At 45.8% G+C, this 17,954-nt stretch overlaps 2 protein-coding genes across 2 annotated transcripts; one reads left to right on the forward strand and one right to left on the reverse strand.

Annotated features, from left to right (window-relative positions):
- Positions 1 to 2,297: 2,297 nt before the first annotated feature.
- PHALS_08817 (Cell-cycle nuclear protein, contains WD-40 repeats) lies at positions 2,298 to 4,625 on the reverse strand (the record flags this gene model as incomplete). The annotated part of the gene is made up of 9 exons (XM_024724234.1): positions 2,298 to 2,405; positions 2,463 to 2,524; positions 2,591 to 2,677; positions 2,749 to 2,827; positions 2,889 to 3,073; positions 3,144 to 3,200; positions 3,281 to 3,737; positions 3,806 to 3,909; positions 3,983 to 4,625. 9 exons carry the CDS (start codon positions 4,623 to 4,625, stop codon positions 2,298 to 2,300), a joined length of 1,782 nt encoding a protein of 593 aa, XP_024575132.1.
- A 126-nt stretch (positions 4,626 to 4,751) lies between these two features.
- Positions 4,752 to 17,894, forward strand: PHALS_08818 (Vacuolar protein sorting-associated protein; the record flags this gene model as incomplete). The annotated part of the gene is made up of 3 exons (XM_024724235.1): positions 4,752 to 10,727; positions 10,800 to 14,065; positions 14,123 to 17,894. 3 exons carry the CDS (start codon positions 4,752 to 4,754, stop codon positions 17,892 to 17,894), a joined length of 13,014 nt encoding a protein of 4,337 aa, XP_024575133.1.
- Positions 17,895 to 17,954: the final 60 nt, after the last annotated feature.

Raw genomic sequence — 17,954 nt, forward strand, 5'->3', positions numbered from 1 at the left:
AAGAGGTCTTCCGCACAGCGATATGTGACCTCGGCACGATGCTCGGCAGTGTGCCGATGACGACGGACCTTGTCCTCCAGAGCTCGAAGAGCATCACAAGTCACCGGACGGCGATCGACCAAGTTGTCATCTTCTGTATTTGACATTTCTGGATGAGAACGGTGGCGTCCACTATGACGTGGAACGCCTTGTGGCTCGACGTCGTCGACAAGGTCAAACCCAGTATCTTGTGAAGTGACGGGGATACCCAAATTCCGATAACTCGTGGGAGTTTGAGGTCCCACTTCGGCAAGAATACCCAGACGTCGTGAACGCTTATGATCAGAAGAATCATGACGCTCCGCGCTTCTCGACAATAGCCGGGAAAGCTGATTTGCCATGAGCTGAGCCAAGCTATGGCCCTGAGCTGCTGTGGTCGTAGAGTCACCCAAATGAAAAACCACAGAGTTCGCGGGCCGTGATGGATTACTTCATAAGTCGCAGGGCGACAATACGCAGGAAGTCGGTATTGCGCCTTGATTTGGCGAACTCAAATTGAAGATTGCTTTCTACGTGCACATTCACTACTGTGTGGCTTCGATGTAAGTTAGACAGCGAGAAAAGTTTCCGGTGTCTTTGCACCCATCGCTCAAAGAGGCCTTCATCATCCGCAGCGGTTTCGCCAGGGCGAGTACTACAGAAATAGCCATTATTGCTGGTATAGGAGCGCCTTTTCTTTGAGCGCGATGTCGAGCACGATACCTATCCATTGCAACATCTTGAGGTACCAAGAAGCGAGCTTGGAGAATTGTTCGTTGGTCGAGCTCGGCTTGCGTAGTGGCCGGGGTCCGAATACGTAGATATCTAACGATCGAGTGATCGCGTCTTTCGCTTCAGTAGCGGGGGTTCGCCGAGCAGAAGCTGTATTCCACATGAGCCGGACGTAGATACAAGCGCATAAGAGCCGCCCTGTGAGCAGCCTCCAACTGCTGCTCATAAGCTTCGTCGAGGCAATTGGTAATAATACCACTTCTCCTGGGGGTCGAGAGATCCGGCATGGTGTCCGCAAGGTTCGAGCAGGGCCCACGTCTCGCCGTTGGCGTACTCCTTCACTTCTTCCCATCCTGGGAAAGGACTATCCGACTCGTAGTCGACTTCCTCCGAATCCTCACCGAGGAATCTGTTGCCCGTGGCGGGTACGGTGTGTGGCGCCCGGTTGCCGAGGGCCTGTGATGTGCTTCCCGTGAAGCCACGGACGTACTGTTCGGAGTTGCACCGCGTGCAGGAGACGAAGAAGAGCTCTGCCCGCGAACGCCCTCGGAATCAGCTGATTTTTCGTGTCATTGTGGCCTTATCGTTCAGAGAATGCATAGAAATGGTCTTAGGGACGTTATCGGTGTCTCAAATACGCGATCCTCGACAGTTCGATGTGAATTTTGAGTATTTACCATTTTGATGGGTGGGTGTAACGGGGTTACACGTCCCTTGGTATGAAGGGTGGTTTACACAAAATGGTGTGACCGTACAAAGGTGTCGATTACACAAGTCGGTGTAATCACACAATGGTGTGGCTAAACCGTAACAAGAAGGACTGCCAGTAGTTATGAATAATAATAAGGTTTTTCTATTTAATCAGGAAATCCTAGGGTTTTTGTTAGCCGCAAATAAAACATATAAATAAAGCTTCAATTTTGAATGGAAGAATGCATTTGCCTCGGGTTAAGTTTTTAGAACTCTTGGAGGTAGCAGATTGCGATTCGCTACACTCGTACTGGTCATAGTATAGAACGTAAGGTCAATGACCTTAGTGACCTTTATCTAAGCAAAGAGCTACGGCAGCCCCGCTGCACGCTACTAGGAGAGCATCTCGGTAAAGCAGACTTCCTTAGAATCCATTTGACTCAAGAGGTATTTCGGTATGGCTGGATAATTATAAACAGAAGGTCAGCGATGTACAAATGATTGATGTGCATGTGGGAATCGTGTCAACAAGCCTTCTTCTCTTGGTATATCTTCTCAAATTAATTCTGGTTCTGATGTAATATAAATACGCTCATTATCTTGAGTAATGAAATTCTGATGTGTGAAAGAAAATATGCTGCACGAACGAATCAGTACGCACTCTCTTACTTTTTTTCGGGTATGGATTAATTTCTTTTGTCTTATAGAGTATCACAGCATACACGTTAAGTATCAAGTCATATTTGTCTATTCCACATGTCAGCCATGTAATACATAGCTATCGTCGCATCACACGGCAAGCTCGACGGCACTGAGTACTCGAGCGGTAATATCGTTCACTTAAGTTGCTATGCAGCTCATTGAAAGATCTTTATTGTACTGTCTGCACCTCCCGTTGCGATGAAGTTGCGGGACGGGTGATACGTTACTGAGTGCGTAGCCTCGCCCATCTTCGGTCGGTGTGCCTATACACATTCATCAGTTTCAGCAATCAATAGAGATACCCAATTTAGCACACGCACCGATTGCTCAAACACGCAATGCCGGTCACTGACTGACCAGATACGCAATGAGCCGTCATGGCCTACAAAATTGGTTAAAAATGATAAATAAAGAGCTCTCTAGCATACAAAGCAACATTTATTTGTACCTCCGGACGCAAGATATAATCCTGCTGCATCTACTGAAATGGATGTGACAGAATCCTGGTGAGCAGTCAAAGACCCGACACACTCGCCTACATTAAGCAAAACACAAAAGTATAAATTTCATTACAAGGTCGATAATTACACAAGCAATCGTTCCCACCTGCTCGCATGTCGTACATCCGAATTTTTCGGTCTTGGTGAGCAGCAATAGCGACCGGCATTGTCGGATGCACACTCAACTACAAAACAAACATAGATATTGAAATATTTGCAGTAAGCGCAATCATCAAACACGCATACCTTATTTACTTGGCCTCTGCGACCAATTGTGTCAACATCTATTGCTCTTGTCAACTGAATTACGCGCTCAGCAGCAAAGTCAAATTGGGCAATAGATCCATTTGTGTAACCAACAATGCACGTTTTTGGATCCGTAAGCATAGAGTGAACTGAGGTTGGCATTAATGAGCTACCAATGCTCGGACCTGACCGAACGATTCCAAATAAGTTAGAGAACTTGTAGCTTAAAACAACTCGCTCTGATAAATCACTAACCAGTTCCATTTGAGTTGATTTTACTTGAGCATCGAAGCTCACCTTGAGGCGTCAGCTCTATCGTATAGCAGAAAAGAAAACGGTATGAGAAACAGAATTTAGGCATTCACTGGCCTCAACTTCACCCGCTTGCATACCTGACATAACTCCCCAAGTTCGCACAATGCCATCAGCTCCAGCTGAAAACAAAATATTTGAAAGCGGATGCGCATGCAGATCCCATATTGCATCGCTGTGAGCATCTTTCACCATATCCATTTTCATGCCCTCATATTCCTGATACGTATAAGGCTCAGGTTTGTCCGTCTCTGTGGATGGCAATTGAAACAAATGGAGTGTTCCATCACGACCTGCCGACACGAATGTACCCACTCGACCAGGTGGACACTCAGAGTTATCTGCACTAAGCACAGCCAGTGCAAGCACGCTATGTGTGTGGGTTCGCATTGTTACAATCGAGTCTACCTCGATCGCACGCTGCGATGGAGGTCCATTGGCTACGCTTGAAAGATTCCACACCTTCACCGTGCAGTCTTCGCTGCCTGACACTAACAATGGCTCGGTTGGGTGAAATGCAAGCGCTCGCACTCCATCCTATAAAGAAGAACTCAAGCATAATTAAATTATGATCATCCGAAGTTGGGCATGCACAAGTTGTGTACCATATGTCCAGACAGCTTGAGCTTCAACTTGTGCGGTCGGTACGACCCCTTGGAAGCATTAGCAATTACAACCGGTTTTAATAGCTTGGTTGGTTCAATATTTCCTAGACATTAATCGAGCAAAACCAACGAATGTCAAGGGGTTGAGCAGCTCAAGATGTATATTTTCAGACGTACGTTCAACGCGATCTACCTCCCTTCCTGACGCCGAAGCCGATCTGTTCATCTCACGCTCTACTTCGCGCCCAGTTCCTGAAGCCAATCTATTCATTTCTCGTTCAACCTCACGCAATGACGCGCCCTTATTCGCTTCGCGCTCCGCATCTCGTCCAGACGCCGTCCTAGTCATCATACGGGGTCGCGAAATCTCCATTCCCTTGCCTTGAGAGTTTTTAGGTGTAATGGACCCACTTTTATTCCTGCTATCTGCTCTAATAACGCTGTATGTCTTAGGACTACCCGCAGGTGACGGTGCTGGCGATGGGTGCTCGGCTATACGAGCAGACTTGGAGCGAGTAGCCCCCAAACCCCGCGTGGCCTCAGAACTTTCGCAATAAGGCTTAGTAGATGATCCTCCTGTACTCGATACTTCAGCAGGTGATGCTAAATAACGGCCACGCTCCTGTCGCAGCGCAAACTCTAACATCTTTACACGCATCATGGCATCCTTATAAGCCTGCTCTTGCTCACTGCGCTGATCTTCTAGCTCACGCACTTGTGCCTGCAATTTCTGACGCTCTTCATTCCATTGTACTTCGTCACTTGCTACGCTTGCGAACTGCCGCTGCAAGTATCGCAGCGCAGCATCCACGCTTTCCATGCTCCCAAGTTATGGGACGTTATTATAACCGGTATATTTCTCCCCCTTGCTCGTGTGCTTGTGCTAATGTCACAAAACATTTTGACTTGATGACACTGACGGATGTACGTCACACCACTTATTGCCATGTTCGAGACACTGGTGACGGGACTCTTGACAAGCGCATTGGGCAGCTATATCGAGCCAAAGTGTTTTAGTAGTGACAAAATCAATGTGGCAGTGTGGTCAGGGTACGTAGTTCTCACAGAACTGGAGATTAGATCCGAAGTCTTGGCAGATTTCCCTGCTGTTAAGCTAGTGCGTGGTATCGTGGGCTCCATTGAACTGAAGATCCCATGGAATCGCCTTCAGTCTGATTCGGTGGTAGCCACCGTAGATGACGTATATTTACTTTTACGAACAGAAGAGGATATTGACTCTGTTATGCGCCACATGGATGAGTTTACGCTTCAAAAAAGGATGTTGGAGGAGCTTTACACACAAGCTAAGCGCCATAAGCAAACGACCGAAGGAGCTGAAATAGGAAGTACTGAAGACGGATTTGCAGCCAGATTAATCAATAAGATAATTGACAATTTAGAGCTACATATTCGTCGAATCCATATTCGCATAGAGGATTACAGCACAGGGGAACATCCATTCGCCGTGGGTCTCGCGATCGAGTCGGTGCACGTGCAATCAACTAATTCTCACTGGCAACCAACATACGTAGATACGTCGAAGAGCAATGAACCACGAATCTACAAGAGTGTGGATCTTAATCACTTAAGTGTGTATTGCAACCCAGACTGTAAGTTGCAACGTGACCACCAACTTGACTTAGAGACGTGCTCTGTGGAAGAGTTTTTAAACGCTTTTAGCCGATCAATTCCAAAACGATTTGATGATCGACATTATCATCATATGCAACTGTATCCGTCTCAACAACAGCACCATTTCATTCTGAAACCTGTTGATGCCAATGCGAGGCTTATTGTAAATCGCGATGTTTTTGACACAAACGTGCCAAAATTTGAGGTAGATGTCAAGATTTATGACATAGCTTTTCGACTAGAAGAATCGCAGTACTGTGATCTACTATACCTAGCGTCAGTGCTTCAAGCTCAGACTTATCACAGAAAATATTATCGGTTTCGCAAGTTTAGACCGCAAGCAAATGTGCTTGATGAACCTGCACAATGGTGGAAATATGCTATCACCTCAGTAACGGAAGATTTAAGAATAAAAAAGCGACAATGGACTTGGGAATTCATGCAGAAACGGCGAGAAGACCGAAAGCATTATGTGACATTGTGGCAGCACAAATCACGTCAGCTCTTGGAGCTTTCAGATATGGATTACGTCAATTTTGACAGCGATGATAATGATGACGATATTCATGTCAGTGACATGCCCAAACTTTCATTTCTCGAGGTCGACGGAGGGCTTGAAGAAATTGAACGTCGTCGAAGTATTGAAGATATACTATTTTTTCGTTACTTAGGCGATCTTGAGATTCAAAAATATCAAGCCTTGCGCGCAACTCGTGATCGACATCGACTGCCGACGCCCCCGTCACATACTTCCCGAGACTTCTCAGATACCGCGTCTCTAGACACGGACATTACTGAAACTAGTGTACCAGCTGAAATTCGCTACCGATCCTGGGGTGCGTGGATGTTCGGCTGGACGTCTAGGTTGGCTGTATCTTCTACAGAAGAAGGGCAGATGCCCCGTCGAATCATCCCTGAAGTGGAGCTCCGAGAATTATTTAACATACTAGAAGAACCTTCTCGGCGCCTGAAAAAACGCGCGCATAACCTTCATGAGCCGGGTGGACAGGACAGTCTGTCGGATGGTGAGTCCCAGATAGAACTCAGCGAGCTTTTTCGGATCACAATATCACTGCAGCGTGGTTCACTCACATTGGCCAGTGACCCAGAGACCAATGTACTGCTGCTTCGTGATGACCCACATTACGGGCTAAAGTATACTCCCACTGAATTCCTGCTGGGAACTTTTTCTCATTTGCAACTAGCTGCTGTAGCAAAGGATGAAACGGTGGTAGTGGATATGTCGTTGCAAAGTATTGAGGCGTTCGATGAGAGTGCAGAAAGTTCTGCATTTTCCCGCTTAGTGACAAGAAAACAGAGTATTCATCCGACTGGCGACGGAGATGACATTAACGTCAGCAAACTATCTGGTGTTGTTTTTTTGATGAGCTTTGAGATGCATCCAGTCAATTCTAATGCAGATGCGTCACTGTTTATTCATATGGAGCCCTTGGAAATTGTGATGTCACCAACAGCGCGATGTTGGGGTCGCTTAGCAAAATTTTTGGAAACTCCTGGCAGATTAGGATTGTGGGAAGAACTTGAGGTTGCTTCATTCAATAATATTGTCAATTTGAAAACTCGAACAGAAGCTAAATTAAATCACGTGATGGACAATCGAGTCGCATTGGCCATGGATCTTCGGATACAAGCACCGGTTATCATTGTTCCTGAGAGTGACACCGACTACAGCTGTGCCCGACTTGTAGTGGATTTAGGACGGATCAATCTACGTACTGATCATCTCTGTCAAAAGGACAAAAAGCGAAGGGGTATCAATCTGGATGATAATCCGCTTTTGAGTAAATCAGAACCAGATTATCTACGAAGTCCATCTTATTTTCATGGGGTAGATCCAAACACGTCGTTTGTTCAGCACTTATCCGACGAAGTAGAGAAAGGAGAGGGTGCGGGTCGATGGAAAGAGGAGTTCTATGACAAGTTTAGCCTGTCTGTGACAGATATTCATGTGTTAATAATTCCATACGGAAATACGATCATGGCACACGATTCTGGTGCCGGAGGCAACGGGATGACTTCACAGCCTACTTCCTTTTTGAAGTTCATGCCAAACAATTACGACGAGGAAAAAGGGTACGAGCTGATTGAACGCTTTAACATCAACTTCACCATTCGTATGTCAAGTCTGCCGCTTGATGCCACGCTGACACGTTTTTACGTCCATGCGGACCTTCCAGCCTTAACTTTTAACGTTTCACTCGAGAAGTACTTCCAGCTTGTGGCACTGGCCGGTCGTTTTAGCGTTACAAACACTGAGAAACTTTATAAGTCGCAAGAATATCGAAAAGGTGAATTTGACGCTCCAGCATATAAAAGTTTTGATTGGGAATTGTCAAATTCAGACGAGATGACTGACGCAGTAAGGAAGGATGATTGTGTCAGCGCGTCAACAATAAATAAATTTATGTTGAGAAATACAGACTTTAATCCACCGTCACTTGCCGGTGTATTGCCAGATAATGGAGATGATTCCGACAAAGACTCAAGCATTGAAAGTGATGACACATGGTTTAGCATCACCAGTGGTAACGTGGATCTAGCCACGCCAAGTAATGGTGCAGGTGGACCGGAGCCACTTTTTTCTATTGATACAACGACAGCCGAGCTGAACATAAGTAGCACTTCTTCACAGCCAAAGATTACAGCACGAAATCGGCTCCGACCTAGTTCCCCTAACCGAAGCTCAAAGCTGCTTGATCGTCGATTTTTCGTATGCTCCTTCACTGTTCCTTTGATAGTGATGCAGCTAGAAAAACCTCGGTTGCCTGAACTATCTCCCTATCTTATCGACTCCGGTGATTTTGATGTTGACCCTGCTGACAATGGCAGCATAAATTTGAAGCTCCAAGGTTTTCGAATTCGCGCTAGTCAGAAGACTTTATCTACTCAAGTAAATGTAAGCTTGACGTCGTTTGAAGTCGAAGACATTTCTTACTCTAGCGGCCGGTCTTCACAGTTCTTGCTTTTTTCGTGCCCATCAATTGCTGCACCGTTTTCGATAACATCACCATCGGGCCTTGATAGGATCTTTCCTGGCTACTTTCCCAAGCGCAGACAACCAACAAAACAAAGACCAGTGATCACTCACGGTGGCAGTGCGAGACTTGGTGACAGATCACGATCGGAAGCCTCTTCAGCACCCGAAACGGTGTTGAAGCTTGCTTTTAGCTCTTTTAACGAACAGTGCAGCGGCAAAGAGGTGCTACGGGAAGTAGATATACATCTTGGCTCGGTGCAATTTATCTTTGATCAATCATACGTGTGCTCACTATTGGAGCTATTTGAACAGTCATCTTCGCAGCTGAGAACGGTTCCCGATTTGTCGCAAAGTCGTACTGATGGCGGCTTTCCGCCTCCTGTCGAGCTTGCACCCACTATTGAACAAGAATACTCGATACCAGTAAATCTCACCGAGTCTGTTCGCGCAGATCTGGAACGAGCCAGGAGAAACATCTTTGGTCAGTCATTTGATCAACGAGAATCCGCTTCATTATTACCTGAAGACAGTAGACCTGTTTCTTGCGCGCTGAAGTTTTGCCTCCGACTACACTCTGTTTCTCTTTGCCTTCTTGATGGTGGAGAGTCCATCGTTTCTGTGGCATTTCTTAGCTCCCAATTGCATGTAAGCACAGATAAAGGGAGGCAGATCAAATTTTCAGGCTTATTGGGTGACGTGAGGGTGTTTGATCTTACTTCGATTCGGCGTCTACGTCAGAAAGAGGACTCTGAAATCAATGATTCTGCATATCGCAGGTTCGTGGCCTCATCTTTTGACTATATCGAAATTATTGGATCAGGTGCGTCCTCGATGGGTGAAAGGCATATTTTGAGTGTTGAGTGCTTAATGTGCTTTCATTTGGACTCAAAGTCACTTGCCCCCTCAGAACTCGAAAAACTAGCGAAATCAAAATTATGTATTTCAGTGCGACCCATTCGTCTGCTTGCACAACCCGAATTTATGGAGAATCTGGCAAAGTGTCTACTTGATGGTCCGCTATATGCTCGCTTTTATCCAGAGAAGCAATCATGTCTTGATGCTGGCGTCATGGTACAGCATCATAAGCGGGTGGACTCGCTAAATGTCGAAAAAAAGCTGACTGCGCGATTAACTCCGTTTTCTGATCGTCCCTTTGAAAATTCAACTCCATTCTTTGACGCAGTCGATGCCTCAAACAGAGAACCTGTACAGCTCAACTTAAAGACGAAAAATACTCAGAGACTTTCACAAGAGGGTACTGTCGATGATGCTGACTTCAATAAGCAATGTAATCACAGCAATGATTCTACAAATGGCGATGACATGCTATCAGTAATTGCCCGACTCCTTGACGGCTTCGATTTGGACATCACGCTCTGTCATCCATCTGTTGTCTTCCCCTCAATCTCATTGCGAAAATCACTGCAGCCTATGCCATCTCAAGGCATCATTTTAGACTTAGGAATAATTGCTGTCACATTGAGGCAAGAAAATTCAAATGTCTCAGCTTCAGATGAAGAGTGTGCAGGAATTTTATGTCAAGTAAACGTCGCAGTTGACGAATTTCAAATCAGGTCCATTGCAAATCAAATTTCAATTCTTGAGCGGTCAGGCTTTCAGATGCGATGCATGACATCTATACAGGCGGAGAAAAGCAATTCTAGTATTGGTCGAAACATGTGCACCATTCCAGAGATCGTGCTGGACTTGAAGATTAATCCTGTTTGTTTAAATGTTAGCGAGGCAATCGTGTGCTTGGTGCAGGAAATATATCATGAAACGATTATTTCCTTGGCTGACACAGCTAAGAGAGTGCATCAAAATGTGGATAGAGCAGAGTCGATAAGTTTATTCGGTAGCCTACGCGAAAAGGATGGACATTTAAAAGATACTTTGCCGGCTCAAATGGACGTAACTGTGACCTGGGGACAAGTGACGATTCATTTCTTTCTTGTTGAGTTGAAAGTTGCACTTATTTCGTTTTCCGAGGCACCTCAAGAATTTGAGGTGTGGATGAAAAATATTATCGATTTACCAGATGAAGTGTCGTCTCGTGCAAGCATTGGAGGGGCGTCATTTATGACTCAAGAAAAATCATTTCATACGGGGCAAGGAGAAAGCACTTCAAATGAAATTCCGTGCTGTGTTATTGGTGAATTTGACTTTGTATCATGTAAGGCAGACGTAGTGCTAAATTTGAATTGCACGTTGTTGAGGGACAGCCAGTCCCATTTCCAATGCGACTTCTCCTTGGATAAGGCCATCTTCTGTGACAAAATCGCTGATTCTACAGTAAGTACTTTATCAATCATTTTTTCGTCAAAAATGTCCAGTGTTTTGATATGCTTGCATTGCCCATTGCAGACCTTCCTGACTCATTTGTATGGCCCTGTTCCTGGATCGCCTGCCAAGCATTTATACGACCTCACTTCTGCTGCGTCTATTAGCTCGCAGATACCGACAAATACCATAGGTCATGCGTTACTTCTGCCTCCAGCGTCAACACAGAACGAATCTTCACCACAATTAATAGGGCGATTGGTGAGCGACTACAGCTTCGTGGACGGCGATAAATCTGCTGTAACGACAAATTCGCTTGAAATATCTGTATCTTCAGCACGCTTCATCTTTCTTCCTCGGACACTCCTCCGATTAGAACACTTTGTTTTTGACATATTCTTAGCTGCAAGCAAGAAGAGAGATGAGTTTGAGCTTCAGCTATATGAGGCAATGGCAAATAAATGTGATGGAGTTGAGAACACCGAATATTTTGACGATGATGTTGCTAGCGCGAGGGGAGAAAAGATAGAAGCGCAAATTCCTCTTTCTCTTCTTCGACCACGAACTGATAGCCTATCCGAAGTATCAAATGAGGATATTGTTGCAGTTCGATCTACATCGATGTCTCCGCTGCAACGCATATTAACTTCGACAAGTGCAGTAGAAATCCAACCAACCGAAGGTATCACGTCGTGTGTAATTGTAAAAGATTCTGAAAATTCTGCTGCCTTGAATGTGGATGCATTGGTAGCAGCCAAAGCTGTTGACAACAAGCAGTTTAGTGTTCCCCGATGGAAAGTTAATGCATGTCTCTCAAATTCGCAAATATGGATGGTATCGACCGATCGCAAAGCTGACATGGCTGCATGCGTGTTTTCATGTAATGTGAACGCTAAATTTGACAGCACACTTGCTCGCACTCATTTGGCTACCGATCCAAACCATTGTGAGCTGGTGAATGCATCGGTTATGCTTAGTGATGTGGAGGTGTTGATTCTTGTGCCAGCAGTCAGCGATGTCGAGCAACAAAAACCAATCTACCAGACAGGAACGCTTGTAGAGAAATTTGAAGCTGATTTTCGGCTTGCACTGCGGCAATGCTCACGACCTGACCCCGAAAATATCGATCCGGAAAGTGGTGAGAACATAGATTCAATTAATCAAGGGATCGAAGTTGAGGTAACTGCATCAAAAAAAATTGCTCAAGACTCAAAAGATGGCGTTTATATTGACACTGTGCCTATCGACAAGAGTATCTCAGAATCAATTTTTCAAAGCATACTTTTAGCAAGGCAAGAACCGACCTTGCAGATCGATCAGATTATTTCGCATATTTCCTACCAAGACTTACCGCTTTTGCTAAAGGTTTTTGCGACCCTGACAAATATGCTTCGTGCGGAAAATGAAGTTCGCGGTATATTTCTTGCTCAGCTTGGAGCAGCAGATAATTTTGACAGTGCTGATGTCGGAGAATATTCCGAGTACGCGCACCACTTTGGTGCAGATGATGTCGATGTAGCTGAACGTGATAGTTTATCAGGCGTCCAGCATGATATACTGACGCGCATGTCTGTGTTATTAAATCGTGTTCACTTTTGCCTGATTAACAATATCGTTGACCAAGCATCACCAGTTGTCGAGTTTGAGACGAAAAACATTGAGCTCGTTTTGAGGGCTGATTCGAGCTCGATACTGGAAGTTGCTGCATGCTGTACGATTGAAGCAAAGTACCGGAACTTACGACTTGTAACTATGGAGCCCCTTATCGAACCTTGGAGCGTTAAGATGATGCTCTATCATCACGAAGTAAGTGATATTGATGACAAAAAACGCGCAGAGACATTCCCTTGGAGACTGAAAGTGTCATCAGATACACTTCTTCAGTTAAATTTAACCGATGCGTTGATTGCAAATCTGGTGGCTGCGGATCGGGCCTGGCGATGGGTTCACAATGCTGGGAGCGATTCGCGTGAAATGACTGAATATTCCACATACTGGATCCGAAACAATACTGGAATGCCTTTAAGGTATTGGCTTACATCAGGCGATGAGCAATTTCTCGCACCTGGTCAAGAGAAGCCACTTCGCTTTCACGACGTGCCATTCAGCAGTCATATACATTATGACGAGAAACAGCGAAAGCCTGGTCGACTTAATGCGAACGCGAACAAGCGGCAGCTTTTTATAGCTGTTGAAGAGGAGTATCCGAGTGACAATGTGTTGAATTTCAAACGAAAATGGCAAAGTGAAGTGCACATTCCTGTTGACCAAGTTGACTCGCGAATGTTTGCTTTGGTAGATACTGAAGCTGAAAGTGTTGCTTCGCAAGTAAGAAAGTGTGAGTGCGTCATTGATGTGTTCGTGGAGCGTGGGTGTAAATATTTTGTGGTGCGTTCAACTCTGCTTCTCGAAAATCAAACTTCATCGGACTTGGAAGTCGAGTTTGTTTCTCCCCAAGTTTCGATGTCAAGGTCGCCGGAAACAGAAAGGATTATGCCAGAGCATACGGTTCCGGTGTGGAAGAAGATTGTGAAGGCTTTCTCCGTTGTTCCTGTTCCGGTGCATTTAGTATCCTACAGTGAATGGCATGTATTGGTGCGGCCTCCAATAAACGATGAGACGGTTGCTGTAGACGGTTCTGATACTGGCATGCTACCGAGGGCTTACGCCAAAGAACGTGTAAAACTTCCGCTTTTCGATCGAAGTAGTGTTTCTGCGTTCGAGAATATGCCGCAGATGGGAACTAACGAATCCGTTAAAACTGAGTGCACGATCAAGTTTCGACGACTGCATAGTGATCGACCTGTCCGTCCATTCATGATGAATGCTTGCCTTTCTAGCGCAAGCGATGCATTGTATCATCGCACCCTTTCATTTTACCCGCCATTGATTGTACATAATCTAACTGCTGGGCCCTTAGACTTCTGCTTAGCAACACCAAGTGATTGGTCTCCTGCAGCTAAGGCCGTGCCGCTGGCGAATGCAGGAGATCATGCTGGATGGGAGACTCGCGAGCAGCGTTTGCGGGAACGCGGGACCATCAATGTCGCTGATTCCCTTTTTTGGCATTTGTCGAGTGAAGATACGCCACTTGTGTTAAGCGTGCGAATGAAGAGATTCGACTGGAGTGAGACGCTTGAGCTGAAAAAAGATTTACCAAATTCTGTTCGGATCGGCATGAAGGACCTTGTGAGTAATGCGCGACTTTATGTCAATGTAGATATTCGGGTGAGGAAAGGTTACAGCCGGGAATTGATTCTTTACGTTCCTTACTGGATCGTTAATTTGACGGGTCTGAAATTAGAGTACGAATACGAGAAAGATCGAATGGGATGGGAACACTCTACCTCGTACGTATCCTTAAATTCAATATTGAAAGTTGAGCTTATTTCTTGTGATATGGTTAGAATGTTAGCAGGACAGAAACGGTTAGATCGTGACGAGATCTTACTCAAAGAAATTCAAAGCGCGAAAGCATCTAGTCGAGAATCGAATCCCCATATAATCCATCCTATTCTTGAAAATGATAAAACTGCGCAAAAGCGCATTGCATGTGATCGCCATGCTTCTCGTAATCTTCCAGATGGCGAGCGCAAGAGACGCCATCCGCGACTTCTTCCAAGCTTACCTCCTATCAAGGGTTTGCTTGACCTTCTGCCGAAGTCGATCGAGCATGACCTGCGAAACCTTGGGCAACTGCAGATTTTACAAGTATGTCATTCGAGTTACAAAATGAAACGTAGTCACGTTCGTTTGCGAGTCAGTAGTGAAAGCGAAACTACAGCCACAAATGTGAAGAAGGAGAACGGGCAACGAAGTTGGTCCAATTCTTTCATGTTGGACCAGGTGGGCACGAGCGGCGAAATAGAAGCAATTGACTTCGAGGCGAGTAGAAAATTTTGCATAGGCTACTCAATTTTACCAGCAAAAGGCCAATTCTCACGAACAAAGGTGATCATGCTGACGCCACGTTTCGTACTTGTCAACACGATGAGTAGTGCAGTCGAGGTGTGTCACTCGTCGCCGAAAGTAAATTTGCCGGAGATCAATGCAACTACCGCCAATGGCTCAATACCGGGATCTGGAGAATTGTCTCCGCTCTATCATATAGTTCACTTGGAATCTGGAGCATTTGCGGATTTCCATTGGAGTCTTCGATACGCTAAGACACGCACAATCCGTTGTCGTTTTGCAAAGTATGGCTGGTCTTGGAGTGGTGCGGTCCCATTAGTGGAGTCTGGTGAGTATGCTATTCGGATGCGCCATGGGTCCACGCGGGAAAGCAAATTCGTTCGGATTACGTTAAAGCTGGATACTCCAAGCATTTGCGTGTATTTCCGAGAAGAAAGTACGACAACACCGCCGTATCGAGTAGAAAACTATTCGCTGGAAACGCTTCGAATGCACCAACACCGTGTTCGACGTAGCGAAATTTTACTGCCACACCACAGCCTAGATTATGCTTGGGATGAACCAACGGAAGAACGTTTGCTTGTTGTTGACATGCTGCCGTCCGCTGCTGGTGATAATAGTCGACCATTGCGCATCGGGAGTTTTGATTTGGACCGCATTCAGCGATATCCCGATGCACTCGGCGGCACATTGGGTATTGAACTATCCACTGATGGACCAACTCGTGTCCTGCGTTTTACAGATACGCGATTACGTGAAGAGAGGGCAGTGCAAAGTAGTACCAATAATCAATCAATAATGACGGAGAAGGGTGAAATTAATGCTCTACACTTGTTCAAGCGCTATGTGGCAGTTCCTACAGTGCAAGCAGTATTGCATCTGCAAGGTGTGGGCATATCAATCGTTGACAACGCCCCAAAGGAACTAATGTACATTTCGGCGTCTGGTATCGCATTGGATGTCTTACTTTCGAAAGGTGATCAATCCAACAGCAAATCTTCGGTTACTGACAGCGCTGAGGAAATGTCACGACTCGAACGCCAAACCCAATCACGGATTCTTGCATGCTGTCTTAAGGTGAGTGACATTCAAATTGACAACCAGTTGCAGGGGACCTCATACCCAGTGTTTCTTCGCTTCTCAAATCCAAATGGTCAATCTCGAATCGTCAGTAATGGAGGCATGAGTGGTCCCGTTATGCAAGTGGGCCTTGTGAAGCACGATGAGTACGCCGGTATCGATTTTATCAGACATTTCAGCGTGAGCATTTTGCCGGTGCACATTCGCGTCGACGGCGCACTGTTATATCAAATGCTTCCGCTTCTGGTACATTTTAAAGTAAATGGTAGCAGCGGCAAAACTGATACAACTGCGAAAACGAAGGCAAATTTGCTACGAAATAGTGACAGTGACGGCACTCGAGCTGCGTACAGCCATTTGTTGCTTAAGGAATTCAATTCCAGTCTTGAAATACCCGTGAAGGTGCTTGAAGCAGCTCAAAAAGACAACACTATGTCAGTGAAGCCAGCTTCTAGTTTGACGACGTCATCCATAAATACCGGCACTCGTAGAAATAGCACTCAGCAGCAGCCAATCAAACCACGTCACAATCAGCGCACTCCCTTAGCAGCGGAGATTCAGCGCTCTACGGCAGCCAAATACGGTAACTACGGTGTCATTGTTGGAAGCGGCGAACAGAAAAAGCTTTACTTTGAAGAATTTCAAATCGATCCTATCCGCGCTACCGTCAGCTTTTCGTTTGGTGATAGTGCGGGCGCCATCCTCGACGGCCGCTTGTCGTCAATATCGCATACAGTAGCATTGACAGATCTGTCATCGTCGCAAGTTTCATCAGTGATCACGGTTGGCCCCCTTCGATTGATTCTGAATGCAATTGGAACAAGTCTGTCTAAGATTGCAAATGCTTCATTTCATTTGAAAGCATTACACATTTGTAATTCTTTTGTCCAACCGGATGCTTTGGCTACACGATTAGCATCTCATTACCAAAGTGAGGCACTTCGCCAGGCATATGTTATACTTGGAAGTGTTGATGTGCTGGGCAACCCCATGATCGCCTGGACGAATGTGCGCAACGGTTTCCGGGACTTCATTTCGAAGCCAGCGCTTGGTCTTTACCAGCGAAGTCCCCAAGCTTTCGCTTTCGGCTTGGGTCGTGGTTTGATCTCTCTCGTGCGTGCATCAGTGTACACCTTCTTAGACTTCAATACACGTATTTTGACAGCCTTTTCGCTCGGTCTCTCAGAAGCTTGTATTAAATTGGACGAATACACTGGCTACCCAGCGACGCGGCATATATTTCAAGGTCTCGTGCAAGGTCTTTCAGGTGTCGTGGTGGCCCCAATTCACTCGTTTGAGATTAACGGAGCTCGTGGTGTATTACCTGGCCTGATTGCAGGAGCATTTGGACTTGTGCTAAAGCCACTGCTTGGATTCTCGTTGGCTACAGCCTCGACTGCAACTACTCTACGTGATGCCATTGATCCGAGGACGAAAGCCTTATTGATACGGGTCCGACCGCCACGCCACATTGATCTGCGGACAAAGCGACTAACAATTTACTCGTACGTAGATTCTTTGGGCGATGAGATTGTGAGCAAGATACGCGGGGGTTGTTATCGTACAGATGGATATTTGGGCCATATTGACCTCAAAGACACTCACCAGTGCATTTTGGTCACTCGTAAGCGCATTCTGTTTTTAAATGTTAAAGGCACTGCTTCGGTCCATACTAGTAAGTACGACGTTGTATGGGAGCTACTGGCTGAAGAGGTTGTCGTTGTGGACTGTTCGAAGACACTGGAGGAGCAGATTGTAACTTTCTACTATATGGAGAATGAGTTTTACACAGCAAGCAATGCACGAACTAATGCAATAGTAACGAAAGGATCGACAACTGCGGCCACTCGTCGTCGATGGACTCCTGGTTTACCGCGTGGAATGTTTGTGCACAAACACGAGGTAGCGCTGCCACAATCCAAGGTGTTGTTTCTTCGCGCCATGTTGCAACAGCAAGATCGCTCCTTGCTAACAAAGATGGATAGTTGCTCGAATGAAAAGCACATCGGCTCTCTATCTTCACTGGGTCGGACAAACTCGCGAGAGCTGAACACAGTGTGGCAACCCCAATTCCCGAAAGCAAGTTTGAATTATCCCATTTTTCGCATCCCTCCGTCGCTAAATCAAAATCGCAGTTTCGCAAATCTTGCGCAGATGACATCATCCGTGCAAAATTATAATATCTAGCACAGCCGGTCAGTTATCTTAAGCCTCCAATTACTCTCGTCTTTGCTATAATACTCAGTT

Source organism: Plasmopara halstedii (assembly GCF_900000015.1).
Source record: "Plasmopara halstedii genome assembly, contig: Scaffold_323, whole genome shotgun sequence".
Taxonomy (NCBI): Eukaryota; Oomycota; class Peronosporomycetes; order Peronosporales; family Peronosporaceae; genus Plasmopara; species Plasmopara halstedii.